The sequence below is a fragment of the Staurois parvus genome, unplaced genomic scaffold (assembly GCF_062004578.1).
Source record: "Staurois parvus isolate SC_StPar_1 unplaced genomic scaffold, SC_StPar_1.0 ptg000917l, whole genome shotgun sequence".
Taxonomy (NCBI): Eukaryota; Metazoa; Chordata; class Amphibia; order Anura; family Ranidae; genus Staurois; species Staurois parvus.
This window is the reverse complement of record NW_028318713.1, coordinates 1472501-1488147: the sequence shown is the minus strand read 5'-3', so window position 1 is coordinate 1488147 and position 15647 is coordinate 1472501. Positions and strand designations below refer to the sequence as shown.

Here is a 15647-nt window from a genome sequence, read left to right as displayed (position 1 = left end):
TTTTTGTACTAGTAATGGCGGCGATCAGTGACTTGTAGCGGGACTGCGGCGGGCATTCTGACACTCGGGGGGGGGGGGGGGGGGGAGACTGACTTAGTGTCACTGACATCCCCAGTGACACCAATACAGTGATCAGTGCTAATAAAAAGCACTGACACTGGACTAATGACACTGGGCAGGAAGGGGTTAACAGCTGGGGCGATCAAGGGGTTGACTGTGTGCTATGCAGAGCCATACAAAGCAGTGTGCAGGAGCTGACAGGGGAGAGATCTGTGTTTATACACAGGTCTCTCCCCTGTTGGAGATATTTGGCGATCACCGGACGGCAAGGGGGTCCCTCGGATCCATTATGCTCCCCAATCGGCAGATCTGATCCATCTTGCGGGGATCGTCGGCTTGCAACCTATACAAGGTTAACTGCTCTTGCAACACCGGTCCGGGGGGTTCGACGGGGAGACAGGAAGGGGAAGAGCCAGGCTGTGTGTGCACGACAGGGACCGCCCACCTCTGGAGGAAGACACTACGTGTTACCGCAGATTCGATCCATCTTGTGGGGATCGTCGTCTTGCTTTAAATCTTTTTGGTGTCACCCTGTGAGATAGGTGTCACACGGTGCGGCGCGCACCCCCCGCACACCCACCTAGGGATGCCACTGCTGGCGGTACCGGTAATTGAAAGCCGAGGCCGCGAAAGGCAGCGCGCACCCCCTACCCAGAACTGCACAATCACGTACAGGGGCAGACTAACCATATCCAGTCTCCCCGGACCCTGCATTCACTATATCTGGTCTCCCCGGACCCTGCATTCACTATATCCGCTCTCCCCGGACCCTGCATTCACTGTATCCGCTTTCCCCGGACCCTGCATTTACTATATCTGGTCTCCCCAGACCCTGCATTCACTATATCCGCTCTCCCCGGACCCCGCATTCACTATATCCGGTCTCCCCGGACCCTGCATTCACTATATCCGATCTCCCCGGACCCTGCATTCACTATATCCGCTCTCCCCGGACCCTGCATTCACTATATCCGATCTCCCCGGACCCTGCATTCACTATATCCGCTCTCCCCGGACCCTGCATTCACTATATCCGCTCTCCCCGGACCCTGCATTCACTATATCCGATCTCCCCGGACCCTGCATTCACTATATCCGATCTCCCCGGACCCTGCATTCAGTATATCCGCTCTCCCCGGACCCTGCATTTAGTATATCCGGTCTCCCACAGTACACAGAACATGGAAATTTTATTATTTTAGCAAATATAAAGTGCTAAATATCTTTTCTCATCAGCAGTATAGAGCATTCTTGTGACTTCATTCAGTGTCTAGATGATCACTGGTTAAAGCTTATAGGAGGAGTTTTCATTCTCCTCTAACTGTCCTATGAGGCTTCATGACCCCTGACCTTCTCTCTGGACAGCGCTGGTTGGCCCTGTGCTGATCATATGCACTCTCCCAAAGAAAAAAAAACTCTCTAGCAATACACAATAAACTGAGCATGTGCAGAGTGACTCTTAGAGCTCTGTTCTATCAGCAGATAGATTGGGGGCAGTAGAAGAAGGGGAGGATTAGAGAAGACAAGATCAAACAACCTTTTTGCACAATGCAGAGGATTAACCCTTTAGGTTCCACAGTGAGTATAACAAGCATGCTTTACTGCATCTACAGACTGATTGTACTGTTGTGGGTTTAATAACACTTTACCCTTGATTTATGGCCCAAGAATTATTGCTCTCATTCAGATGATCAGGGTGATACCTCACATGTGTGGGGCAATTGATGTTTACACACACATCCTAGATTGTAAGCTCCCAGGATCAGGGCCCTCCTATCCCTCTTGTATTGAACTGTATTGTTGCTGTATTGTCTCCCGTTATATTATAAAGCGCTGAGCAAACTGTTGGCGCCATAAATCCTGTATAATAATAATAATATAAATCCTGTATAATAATAATAATAATAATAATAATATAAATCCTGTATAATAATAATAATAATAATATAAATCCTGTATAATAATAATAATAATATAAATCCTGTATAATAATAATAATAATAATATAAATCCTGTATAATAATAATAATATAAATCCTGTATAATAATAATAATAATAATAATAATATAAATCCTGTATAATAATAATATAAATCCTGTATAATAATAATAATAATAATAATAATATAAATCCTGTATAATAATAATAATATAAATCCTGTATAATAATAATAATAATATAAATCCTGTATAATAATAATAATAATAATATAAATCCTGTATAATAATAATAATAATGCTCATCCTACACTGTGCTTTTTATATAGAGTGTGTGCGGGGGGTGCATAAAAAAAAAATATTTTTTTAATGTATATATACAGTATATTATTTTTTACATTTTTTATTTTACACTTTTTTTTTAACTTTATTGCTAGGGGGCATATGTGGCATGGCAAACAAATGCATTGTCCTCTATAGACAGATTATTCCTATTGAAAGAGATCGTTCAGAAAAGGAATCGATCATTTATTGAAGCACGGACGGTCACCATAACCGATAACGTGTAAAATTTGAAATTGGTTTTTGGAAGGAACCGACCTTTAAATAGCCATTTTTTTGGGTGGAGGTGACACATTCAAAGCATCTTTTTAACTCTTTTTCATACATTTTGTTAGGCGAAGGCCCATCCCCCAACACGCACACAACTGAATCCACCTCCCCAGAACCCGTGGATGCTGCACAAGATTCATTCATCATTCTGATCCCAAAATGCTTAAGATAAGAAATGATACGTACACTTATCGGCTGACTTTTTGGTACATCATAGACACCTTCTTTCTTATGGCTGGTAGGGACCTAGAATTAAGCCAGATATTGTCTGGGTCAATATGAAATGTCAATGTATCACAATCACACAGTACAGACATGTGACAGGACAAATGCATGCTGGACACACATGGCTAGCCGTATCTCATGTACTACGTGGTGCTATGCTCTTTAAGGGGGGGTGGGGGAGGGGCAGTTTCCCAATGAAATAAATCAAAATGGACTGGGTAGGGGCCAAGAGCTGCGTTGCTCGGTCAAGGTATAGCTCTTTGCAGCATGCAGTAAAACCGCAACAACCTGATTTTAAATGATTCATTGTGATTGGCTGTATTTTACACTCTTTTGTTAAAATACCAGCGGCTAGACTAGGGGTGGGCAACTGTGGCCCTCCAGCTGTTGGTGAACTACAAGTCCCATCATGCCTCTGATTTTGGGAGTCATGTTTGTAACCGTCAGTTTTGCAATGCCTCATGGAACTTGTAGTTCTACAACAGCTGGAGGGCCACAGTTGCCCACCCCTGCCGCTAGACTCATCCACCTCACCAAGCGCTCCACATCTGCCTCCCCCCTCTGCCAATCCCTTCATTGGCTCCCGATTGCCCAACGCATCAAATTCAAACTGCTAACCCTGACCTACAAGGCCATTCACAATGCCGCCCCGAACTACATAACTGACCTGATACCCAAATACTACCCTACCCGTGCCCTCCGCTCCTCACAGGACCTCCTACTCTCTAGTTTCCTGGTCTCCTCCTCCCACGCCCGATTGCAGGACTTCTCCAGGACTTCCCCCATCCTCTGGAACTCCCTACCCCAATCCATCAGACTGTCACCTACCCTCTTCACCTTCAGGTGCACCCTGAAAACCCTCCTCTTCAGGGAAGCCTACCCCAACCTCACCTAACACCCGACCTCACCCAACAACTAACCTCCTCCACTCCTCCCACCACTCTATCCCCCACAGCCATCTCCTCCTGTACCACCTCCCCCTCCCTCCTAGATTGTAAACTCCAAAGAGCAGGGCCCTCGAACCCCTCGTGTATTGTATTGTTACTGTCTTGTCTCATGTTATGTCCCCCCTGCTACTGTACAGCGCTGAGCAAACCCTTTGGCGCTATATAAATACTGTATAATAATAATAATAATGTATCAATCCACCAAAACTTGTATTGTTTAGTTCTGGACAGCATGGGGAAGGATTAGAGCCCCTGTCAGGTATTTATTCCACAAAGTGTAAAAAAACAAAAAAGGATTCATAATAGGTGCACGTAGAAAATCCAACGCGTTTCGGGAGCCAAGCACTCCCTTCATCTGGGGGTTTGGAAGCCTTATGAGAACAGACTTCATCGCAATTGAGCAACCTGCACAAGAGCAGTGACTTTCCCAGGTCTCTTCCTCCTCATTGGCTGAGACAGCAACGGAGGTCTTTGACTCCTGCTACTGTCAATCACAGCTAGTGAGCCAATGAGAAAAGAGTGGGGGTGGGACTGAGTCAGCCTGTACCGTGTCCTCCTTTCCCCACTGTACTGTGTCCTCCTGTCCCCGCTGTACTGTGCCCTCCTGTCTCCCCTGTACTGTGCCCTTCTGTCTCCCCTGTACTGTGCCCTCCTGTCTCCCCTGTACTGTGCCCTCCTGTCCCCGCTGTACTGTGCCCTCCTGTCCCCGCTGTACTGTGCCCTCCTGTCCCCGCTGTACTGTGCCCTCCTGTCCCCGCTGTACTGTGTCCTCCTGTCTCCCCTGTACTGTGCCCTCCTGTCCCCGCTGTACTGTGTCCTCCTGTCTCCCCTGTACTGTGCCCTTCTGTCCCTGCTGTACCGTGCGTGCCCTTCTGTCTCCCCTGTACTGGGCCCTTCTGTCTCCCCTGTACTGTGCCCTCCTGTCTCCCCTGTACCGTGCCCTCCTGTCTCCCCTGTACTGTGCCCTCCTGTCTCCCCTGTACTGTGTCCTCCTGTCTCCCCTGTACTGTGCCCTCCTGTCTCCCCTGTACTGTGCCCTCCTGTCCCCGCTGTACTGTGTCCTCCAGTCCCCGCTGTACTGTGTCCTCCTGTCTCCCCTGTACTGTGCCCTCCTGTCCCTGCTGTACTGTGTCCTCCTGTCCCCGCTGTACCGTGCCCTCCTGTCCCTGCTGTACCGTGCCCTCCTGTCCCCGCTGTACTGTGTCCTCCTGTCCCCGCTGTACTGTGCCCTCCTGTCCCCGCTGTACTGTGCCCTCCTGTCCCCGCTGTACTGTGTCCTCCTGTCCCTGCTGTACCGTGCCCTCCTGTCTCCCCTGTACTGTGCCCTCCTGTCTCCCCTATACTGTGTCCTCCTTTCCCCACTGTACTGTGTCCTCCTGTCCCCGCTGTAATATGTCCTCCTGTCTCCCCTGTACTGTGCCCTCCTGTCCCTGCTGTACTGTGTCCTCCTGTCCCCGCTGTAATATGTCCTCCTGTCTCCCCTGTACTGTGTCCTCCTGTCCCTGCTGCACTGTGTCCTCCTGTCCTCGCTGTACTGTGCCCTCCTGTCTCCCCTGTACTGTGTCCTCCTGTCTCCCCTGTACTGTGTCCTCCTGTCCCCGCTGTACTGTGTCCCCCTGTCCCCGCTGTACTGTGTCCTCCTGTCCCCGCTGTACTGTGTCCTCCTGTCCCCGCTGTACTGTGTCCTCCTGTCCCCGCTGTACTGTGCCCTCCTGTCCCCGCTGTACTGTGTCCTCCTGTCCCCGCTGTACTGTGCCCTCCTGTCCCTGCTGTACTGTGTCCTCCTGTCCCCGCTGTACTGTGTCCTCCTGTCCCCGCTGTACTGTGTCCTCCTGTCCCCGCTGTACTGTGTCCTCCTGTCTCCCCTGTACTGTGCCCTCCTGTCCCCGCTGTACTGTGTCCTCCTGTCTCCCCTGTACTGTGCCCTTCTGTCTCCCCTGTACTGTGCCCTCCTGTCTCCCCTGTACCGTGTCCTCCTGTCTCCCCTGTACTGTGCCCTCCTGTCTCCCCTGTACCGTGCCCTCCTGTCTCCCCTGTACCGTGCCCTCCTGTCTCCCCTGTACTGTGCCCTCCTGTCTCCCCTGTACTGTGCCCTCCTGTCCCCGCTGTACTGTGTCCTCCAGTCCCCGCTGTACTGTGTCCTCCTGTCTCCCCTGTACTGTGCCCTCCTGTCCCTGCTGTACTGTGTCCTCCTGTCCCCGCTGTACTGTGCCCTCCTGTCCCCACTGTACTGTGTCCTCCTGTCCCCGCTGTACTGTGTCCTCCTGTCCCCGCTGTACTGTGTCCTCCAGTCCCCGCTGTACTGTGTCCTCCTGTCTCCCCTGTGCTGTGCCCTCCTGTCTCCCCTGTACTGTGCCCTCCTGTCTCCCCTGTACTGTGTCCTCCTGTCTCCCCTGTACTGTGTCCTCCTGTCTCCCCTGTACTGTGTCCTCCTGTCTCCCCTATACTGTGTCCTCCTTTCCCCCCTGTACTGTGTCCTCCTGTCTCCCCTGTACTGTGTCCTCCTGTCTCCCCTATACTGTGTCCTCCTGTCTCCCCTGTACTGTGTCCTCCTGTCCCCGCTGTACTGTGCCCTCCTGTCCCTGCTGCACTGTGTCCTCCTGTCCCCGCTGTAATATGTCCTCCTGTCTCCCCTGTACTGTGTCCTCCTGTCCCTGCTGCACTGTGTCCTCCTGTCCTCGCTGTACTGTGTCCTCCTGTCTCCCCTGTACTGTGCCCTCCTGTCCCTGCTGTACTGTGTCCTCCTGTCCCTGCTGTACTGTGTCCTCCTGTCCCTGCTGTACTGTGTCCTCCTGTCCCTGCTGTACTGTGTCCTCCTGTCCCCGCTGTACTGTGTCCTCCTGTCCCCGCTGTACTGTGTCCTCCTGTCCCCGCTGTACTGTGTCCTCCTGTCTCCCCTGTACTGTGCCTTCCTGTCCCTGCTGTACTGTGCCCTCCTGTCTCCCCTGTCCAGGAATTCCTATCTCTGTTAGGCCGCCAGTCATTCTTTGCTCCATTGAAATAAAAGGAAACATCGTTTTCCTAATATGCTGCGAAGAATCCAACTAATGCGGATCATGTGATATCCATACAAACTATTCTGTATTATTTTCGATGCTGGAAACATTTACTGCTCCATTCAGATCTGATCACTTCGATGACGCTTCACATTACAGAGCCCGGAAATAGATTGTAAGATTCGATTAGTTGGGGTAATTTGGGGGGGGGGGGGGTGTGCAAGGAGGGGTGATTTGTGCTGGTGGATGGCAGGGAGGGGGAAGATTATTTGTCACTAGATGGAAGGATTTGTACTAGCAGCGGAAATACTGGGCCTGATGGGAGTAAAATTTGTTCTAGTAGGGGTAATTTTAGGGGGGGATTTACTAGGAGGGTGATTTGTCCTGGAGGATGGTGGGGACAGGGGAGATGATTTGTGCTAGGAATAGGGATGGGGGGGGGGATAAGGGGATAGTATGGGAAATGTGGGGGGTATTAGAAAGGGGGATTTGGGGAGGATTTTGTTAGTAGAGATGATGGGGTTATATTTGTTCTAGTGGGGGAATGTGAATGGTGGGATTTTTGCTAGGAGGGGGAATTTGGGGGTGATGGGAGTAATATTTGTTCTAGTAGGGGGAGTTTTTTTGGGCTAGGATGGGTGATTTGTGCTGGGGGATGGTAAGGAGGAGGGAGATGATTTGTGCAAGGAGAGATTTGGGAGGGGGAATTTGTGCTAGGATGGGAAATTTTGAGGGGCGCTAGAAAGGGGGATTGGGGGGAGGATTTTTGTTAGTTGAGATGACAGGGCAGTATTTGGAGAATTTGGGGGGTGATGGGGGTGAAATTTGTTCTTGGAGGGGAAAGTGCTAGGAAGGGTGACCTGGGGGGTCTGTGCTGGGGGAAAGGGAGATGATTTGTGCTAAAAGAGGGAACTTGGGGGGTTGTGCTAGAAGGGATGATTTGAGAGGGGGGGTGGATTTGTGCTAGGAGGGTACATTTTGGGGCTGTTAAAAAAAGGGGATTGAGGAGGAGAGGATTTGTGCTAGTAGGGATGATTGGGTGTATTTGTATTGGGGGGGGGGGATTTTGGGAAGGAGGATTTGGGCAGGGAGCGGGAATTTGCGGGATGATGGGGGTAAGATTTGTACTTGGAGGGGAAATTTGGGGGGGGGGTGATGTGCTAGAAGGGGTGATCTGGGGGGTTTGTGCTGGGGGATGGGGGGGTAATTTGTGCTAGGAGAGATAATTTGGGAGGTTGTGCTAGATGGAGGGTTGTGCTAGAAGGGGTGATTTGGGAGGGGGGGTGGACTTGTGCTAGGAGGGTAAATTCTAGGAGGGGTGATTTGTCCTGGGGGGACGAGGGAGATGATTTGTGCTAAGAAGAGTGAGTTCTTTGAGGGGAAATTTGGTGGGGGGGGGTGCTAGGAGGGGTGATCTGGGGGTTTGTGCTGGGAGATGATTTGTGCTAGGAGAGGGAATTTGGGGGGTTGTGCTAGATGGGATGATTTTGGAGGGGGGTGGATTTGTGCAAGAAGGGTACATTTTGAGGGTGTTAAAAAGGGAGATTGTTGGTGGTGGTGGGGATTTGTGCTAGCAGGGATGATTAGGAAGGGGGGAAAGGTGTGTGCAGGGAGCCAGAATGTACAGGATGATGGGGGTAAGATTTGTTCTAGAAGGGGAAATTTGGGGGGATGTGCTAGGAGGGCGATCGGGGGGGGGGGGGGGTTTGTGCTGGGAGATGATTTGTGCTATGAGAGGGAATTTGGGGGGTTGTGCTAGATGGGATGATTTTGGAGGGGGTGGATTTGTGCAAGGAGGGTAAATTTTGAGTGTGTTAAAGAGGGAGATTGGTGGTGGGTTTTGTGCTAGTAGGGATGATTGGGGGGGGGGGGGGATTTGTGCTAGTAGGGATGATTGGGGGGGGATTTGTGCTAGTAGGGATGATTGGGGGGGGATATGTGCTAGTAGGAATAATTGAGGGGGATTTGTGCTAGTAGGGATGATTGGGGGGGATTTGTGCTAGGAGGGGCAATTTGGGAAGGAAGGGAGCCAGAATGTGCAGTATGACGGGGGTAAGATTTGTTCTAGAAGGGGACATTTGGGGGGTGATTGGGGGGGGGGTTTGTGCTGGGAGATGATTTGTGCTAGGAGAGGGAATTTGGGGGGTTGTGCTAGATGTGATGATTTTAAAGGGGGTGGATTTGTGCAAGGAGGGTAAATTTTGAGGGTGTTAAAGAGGGAGATTGGTGGTGGGTTTTGTGCTAGTAGGGATGATTGGGGGGGATATGTGCTCGTAGAAATAATTGAGGGGGATTTGTGCTAGTAGGGATGATTGGGGGGGATTTGAGCTAGTAGGGATGATTGGGGGGGGATATGTGCTAGTAGGGATGATTGGGGGGGATTTGTGCTAGTAGGGATGATTGGGGGGGATATGTGCTAGTAGGGATGATTGGGGGGGATATGTGCTCGTAGGAATAATTGAGGGGGATTTGTGCTAGTAGGGATGATTGGGGGGGGATTTGTGCTAGTAGGGATGATTGGGGGGGATATGTGCTAGTAGGGATGATTGGGGGGGATTTGTGCTAGTAGGGATGATTGGGGGGGATATGTGCTCGTAGGAATAATTGAGGGGGATTTGTGGTAGGAGGGGCAATTTGGGAAGGAAGGGAGCCAGAATGTGCAGGATGACGGGGGTAAGATTTGTTCTAGAAGGGGAAATTTGGGGGGTGATCGGGGGGGGGGGGGGGTTTGTGCTGAGCGAATAGGGGAAATATTTGTGCTGGGACGAGGGATTTTTTTGTTTTGGGAGAATTTTGGCTTGAAAAAAGAATTTATGTTTAAGTGCTAAGCATTCCGCTCAGTGCTCAGTTTTTCTTATTTTTGCTGACACATAATGCTCATATATATTGGGGGGGGGGGGGCAGTTTGGTATCTTCTCCCTGGGCACTGGATGACCTTGTCCTAAGTTGGGAGAGTTGATGTAAATCAGGTAAAGGAATTGGCTCCGGGTGCCGGCGCTGAGCATACTTCATGGGTGTGATCTAAGCCTCGGCTCATTAGAAGTCCCCGGCCGGTGTAAAACCCCATTAAAAATCGCCTCTCCTCTGTATACTGCTAAGGAGGCAATTAATTAGTCGTCCGCTCCAGGTGTGCGCTTAACAAGCTCGCTCCGTAGTCATCGCTCCCTAGTCCTCCCATCCTTTGTATCGCCGTCATCAAGCTGGGAACGGAATTTTTGTCATGTCAGGGAAATGATACAAGGCCCCGACTATACATAATCCGCATCTGTTATCAGCTAATTAGGGACATTCTGTGAGACATAAAAAATATTTCCTACTCCGGATATTCCCTCTTGTCTGCCATGAGATACATTCGTCTTGCTGGTTTGGGAAAGTTCATATTAAAGCAGAACTCCGGCCTTCCCTTCAGTCTTGCACACTGTAGCGGATCCTCTCCTGGATTTTAACAGCTTCCTCTGATTTTACCGCACACTGTGAGCTTCTCCCAATGTGCATTAGAAGCCACAGTACGTCAAATAGAGCTCCGCCTCATTTCCTGGCTGGAGGGGGTCCAGCAGGGAAGCTGTTAAAAACCATGGGACCCCCATGCAGCCAGCCTGACAGCCCCCACCCCCCAAAAAAAACACAGTTTACTATGCTTCAGTTATGAATGAACACAGTGAGTGATCAGTACCAATTGCTCATTGTATTCATTCAGGAAAAGGAAGGGGCTGGTAAATGTGACATTTAGAGGACCCTTCCCCCACGCTCCATCCTGAAAGATCCTATTGTGTGCTTGCAGCTGCTGGTGGGAAGTAGAGGCGGGAAACCGGCAGTACTGCAGGGGTGGGGGGGAAACAGGGGGCCTGGGCAGCAGTTGGAAAAGTATGGTGTACAGGGAGGGTGATGATGGGGGGGGGGGCAATTACTGGAACCAATCCCCTGTATGGCTCTTTCTGCAGCAGCTGAAAGCCAGCGGGAGGCAAAGGAGAAGAGGCCGGATTTCAGCTGCTGCAGAGAGAGCCATACAGGGGATCGGTTCCAGTAACTGCCCCCCACACCATGCTGAACACCCTCCCTGCCCACATCTGATTAACCCAGCTGCCTTGGCCCCCCCTGCTGGCCTGGGACCCGTACAGGAGGACTGGTGGTGGAAAGCCAGCGAGAGGGAGAGGAGAAGAAGCCGGCTTTCAGCTGCTGCAGAGAGAGCCATACAGGGGATCAGTTCCAGTAAATGCCCCCCCCCACACCATGCTGATCACCCTCCCTGCCACATCTGATTAACCCAGCTGCCTTGGCCCCCCCTGCTGGCCTGGGACCCATACAGGAGGACTGGTGGTACCCCCTTTTCCACGACCCTGAGGTCTGGAATCATCTAGCCCTCTCCTTTCCGGCCTGACTGTCCCTGGCTCCGCCCCTTTCATTGATTGGGTTTCCGTTTTGTCAGCCATGGAGGTCCTGTACAGCGATCTATGTTCTGGAGGCCACGCATTCCCAGGCAATGGATGTGGAGGGATGTTTAAAAACGTCCACCTGCATCAGCAGCGCTCCTGTCCATCCGTTTATCGACATTGGCCGGAAGGGAAGAGGTTAAAGTCCAAAAGTGATTAACCCCTTGGCGCTGGTGCCTCCCGGCCCTTTAAGGGTTTCAGAAGCTGGGAGGCGGGGTTTAGGGTCATGTGACTGCCGTGACACACCGTCACGGCGGTCACATGATCGGGAAAGGTCCCCATCGAAAGAGGAGATCGGGACCTTTCCGTGAGTACCGGACATGTGTGCTGGGAGCGTGCAGGGCGCGCGCTCTCAGCACATATGTTCTTTTTTAATAGAACGCACATGTGCGGTCGCTCAGGCGCCGGGAGGCCGCACATTTGCATTCAGCCGGAGTGAAGAGGTTAAGGGATAATCCAACAATGCTTGGCTCAGTGGCAGCCGATTCAAAAAGAGCTAGAAGAGACTCTGTGAACCATAAAAAAGAGAGAAACAGCGCCATCTATGTGCAGCAATAATTATTTCCTTTTCTTGCTGCACTTAGATGGCGCTGCTTCTCTCTTTGTTTTATGTTTTTGCTACATATCACCTAAATGATTTCAGCGCATAAAAAAAGATTAAAAAAAAAAAATAGCTCCCTTGCCTTAATGATGAGAAACGGCAATCATACCAATGTCAACAATTTGTGCGCGAACTAACCGGGCTTAATTTTATTTTGTAAAATCCATAACGCTAACGATTATGATAATTATATTCCCCCGAAAATGTACATTCATGACATTTACTTCCTAATTTGCGTTTACGATGTTTTCCATCCAGCCAATCAAAAAACAATCCGCAATGTTTCAGCTGGTTCTGGAATCTATTAAGGCTGCAAATTATCAGCTTTTCTGTGCTGAATTGTTCATTATACACCGAATGATATGAAAGGAAAAAAAAGATACAGAAGAATTTGTATTACTTCCTCTTTTTCTTCCACTTTTTTCAAATTAAAGCTGAAATCCGGGAATTGCTTTTTTGTTACATACTTCCACTGTGCCAGCTTGGTGCAATGTAGGTGTGTATGTGCCATCCCTGACCGATGTGGAAGCTGGAGATCACTTCCTGTGATTGGCACTATCTTTGGGGTCCTGTACCGATTGGCTGCCTTACCGTACAATGACAACAAGGGGCAGGGGCATACTGTATTTACCACAAGGCAAACAAGGCATTTGCCTAGGGCGGGATTCTTTATTCCGGGGGGGGGGGGGGGGAGTGTTGGTCGGTGTCAGGCTCTCTCCTCTGGGTGGAGTGGATTGCTGGTTGGTGTTAGGCTCTCTCCACGGTTGGGGGGGGGGTGTTAGTCAGTGTCAGGCTCTCTCCTTGGGGGGGTGGGTGGCTGGTTGGTGTTATGCTCTCTCCACGGTTGGGGGGGGGTGTTGGTCAATGCCAGGCTCTCTCCTTTGTGGGGTTGTTGGTTGGTGTTATCCTCTCTCCACGGTGGGGGGGGGGGTGTTGGTCAGTGTCAGGCTCTCCTTTGGGTGGGGTGGGTTGCTGGTTGGTGTTATGCTCTCTCCGTGGTTGGGGGGGTGTTGGTCAGTGCCAGGCGCTCTCCTTTAGGGGGGTTGTTGGTTGGTGTTATTTTCTCTCCACAGTGGGGGGGGGGGGTACTGGTCAGTATCTCCTTTGGGGGGGTGGGTTGCTGGTTGGTGTAATGCTCTCTCTGCTTTCGGGGGGGGTGTTGGTCAGTGTCAGGCTCTCCTTTGGGTGGGTGGGTGGCTGGTTGGTGTTATGCTCTCTCCATGGTTGGGGGGGTATTGGTTAGTGCCAGGCTCTCTCCTTGGGGGGTTGTTGGTTGGTGTTATACTCTCTCCACAGTGGATGGGGGGTGTCAGACTCTCCTTTGTGGGGTTGTTGGTTGATGTTATCCTCTCTCCACGGTGGGGGGGGGGGGTGTTGGTCAGTGTCAGGCTCTCCTTTGGGTGGGGTGGGTTGCTGGTTGGTGTTATGCTCTCTCCGTGGTTGGGGGGGTGTTGGTCAGTGCCAGGCGCTCTCCTTTAGGGGGGTTGTTGGTTGGTGTTATTTTCTCTCCACAGTGGGGGGGGGGTACTGGTCAGTATCTCCTTTGGGGGGGTGGGTTGCTGGTTGGTGTAATGCTCTCTCTGCGTTCGGGGGGGGGGTGTTGGTCAGTGTCAGGCTCTCCTTTGGGTGGGTGGGTGGCTGGTTGGTGTTATGCTCTCTCCATGGTTGGGGGGGTATTGGTCAGTGCCAGGCTCTCTCCTTTGGGGGGTTGTTGGTTGGTGTTATACTCTCTCCACAGTGGATGGGGGGTGTCAGACTCTCCTTTGGGGGGGTTGCTGATTGGTGTAATGCTCTCTGCACAGTTGGGGGGGGGGGTGTTGGTTATTGTCAGGCTCTCTCCTTTGGGGGGTTGTTGGTCGGTGTTATGCTCTCTCCACAGTGGGGGAGGGGGTGTTGGTCAGGGTCAGGCTCTCTACGCGGGGAAGGTTGGGGAGGCCGATTTTTGTGTTGCCTAGGGCAGCACAAAACCTAGACACACCACTGACAAGGGGGCGCTCGATCTGCATGGATGCCATTCACTGAACATCTTGCATTGTTCTCACTGGGTACAAAGTGTTTTTCTGATTGGACAAGGTGGAGATCGTGAAGTTCCCTCCATGTCTCTCCACCTTGTCTAATAACAGGAGGAGCTGAGACATACAAAGATGGCGGGAACGCCCATTTTATGGCAGGGATATCTCACTACTGGAGTATCCATGACATATAGAAGGCCAAGGGGTTACTCAGCTCAAAAGTCTCCACCTATAACTAAAATACTCACTTTAACAAATCCCTGCCCCCAAACTAAAACATTGTCGGTAAAATCTGAACTTACTAAAAAATCTGACTACTTCAGAAAATGTCCTTCCCTAGCAGAGCCCTTCCCTTCTTGCATGTCAGAGCCCTTTCCTCTTCTGAGAGTGTCTAATTACTGTCAATGCTGGCCCAGCTCCTCTTCCCCTCCATTCACCTCCCTATGTAGCCTTTAATGTAGTAGGACGAGAGAAGGAGAATACTAGATTGACAAACGGGGCTGCTGACATCACATCCAAGATGGCGGCACCCAGTCGTAGTCAGGGTTTTGGCTGTCTACACAAGGGAGGCTTTCACAGGTAAATCACATGCATTAGACACGATAAAAACACGGAGAGTCTCATGTTAAGATTTTTTTTTTAAATAAATGTTCTGGCAAAAGTGTCTGCTACAGACTGAGCCTTCAAAGTGCCCAGGGATCTGAGATTTCTCAGTCCAGTCCAAATGTTTTTAATTTGCTTGCGCTAAATGCTTTTAACTATAATACAATACAGAACGTAAAGATATATAAATAGAAAAAACAATAACTAATAAATTAAAAAATAAAAATAATAATAATAATGATAATATTATTATTTATATATTGAAAATAAAATAACATTAATAAGAATAGTAGCAATAATACCAATAAAAAGAAAAGAAAATTATAAAATAAAAAACAAAGATAAAATAAAAAAATAAATAAATATATATATATATATATATATATATATATAAACCCCTAAATATTATTATTAATAATAATAATAATAATAATATTTATATATATTGAAAATAAAATAACATTAATAATAATAGTAGCAATAATAACAATAAAAGGAAAAGAAAATTATAAAATAAAAAACAAAGATAAAATAAATAAAAAAAATAAAAAAAAAAATATATATATATATATATATATAAACCCTAAATATTATTAATAATAATAATAATAATAATATTTATATATATTGAAAATAAAATAACATTAATAATAATAGTAGCAATAATAACAATAAAAAGAAAAGAAAATTATAAAATAAAAAACAAAGATAAAATAAATATATATATATATATATATATATATATATATATATTAAAAAAACCTAAATATTAATAATAATAATAATAATAATAATAATAATATAAAAAATCTCTACAATGTATGATAGCACAACCTGTCTTCTGACAACATTTTTTCCATAAGTTTTTTAGAATCCTTCTAACCAAGCTTCCATGTAGTAATAAAAAATTAGCATCACGCAACTTTCAGTAACAAAATTAACTATTAGAATATTCTGACAAAGGAATGCGGGTTCTGGTATCAGCAATGACCTAGTAGAACTTTCTTTAGATGAATTCTCTATTCGCAAAATATGAATGAGATTATTTTTTTTTTTGTTAGAGACACATTCGCTCTTCCCCTCTGTAGGTACCTGGTATATGCTTTCCTCTGTGTCTGGGTCTCGTATGGACTCATGGCCAGCTTCGAACACTATGTACTATGGTATCGTCCAGCAAAGAAGAGAGAGAGCAGAAACCAGAGCGGGAAAAATAGAAAAGACAG

General features: G+C 48.7%; 1 protein-coding gene across 8 annotated transcripts in view; it reads right to left on the bottom strand.

Annotated features, from left to right (window-relative positions):
• Positions 1-15647, bottom strand: part of DAB1 (DAB adaptor protein 1) — a 1130661-nt gene that overhangs the window by 143914 nt on the left and 971100 nt on the right. For 5 of the 8 annotated variants that reach the window (XM_089656556.1, XM_089656558.1, XM_089656555.1 and 2 more), the window contains exons 11-12: positions 15517-15582; positions 2797-2856 (exon numbers count right to left, since the gene is read on the bottom strand). The exons of 2 other annotated variants lie outside the window; for them this stretch is intronic. In XM_089656556.1, coding sequence (XP_089512682.1) covers positions 2797-2856; positions 15517-15582 — 126 coding nt within the window. The remainder of the gene's footprint in view (positions 1-2796; positions 2857-15516; positions 15583-15647) is intronic. One more of the 8 variants, XM_089656557.1, reaches the window with a different exon arrangement.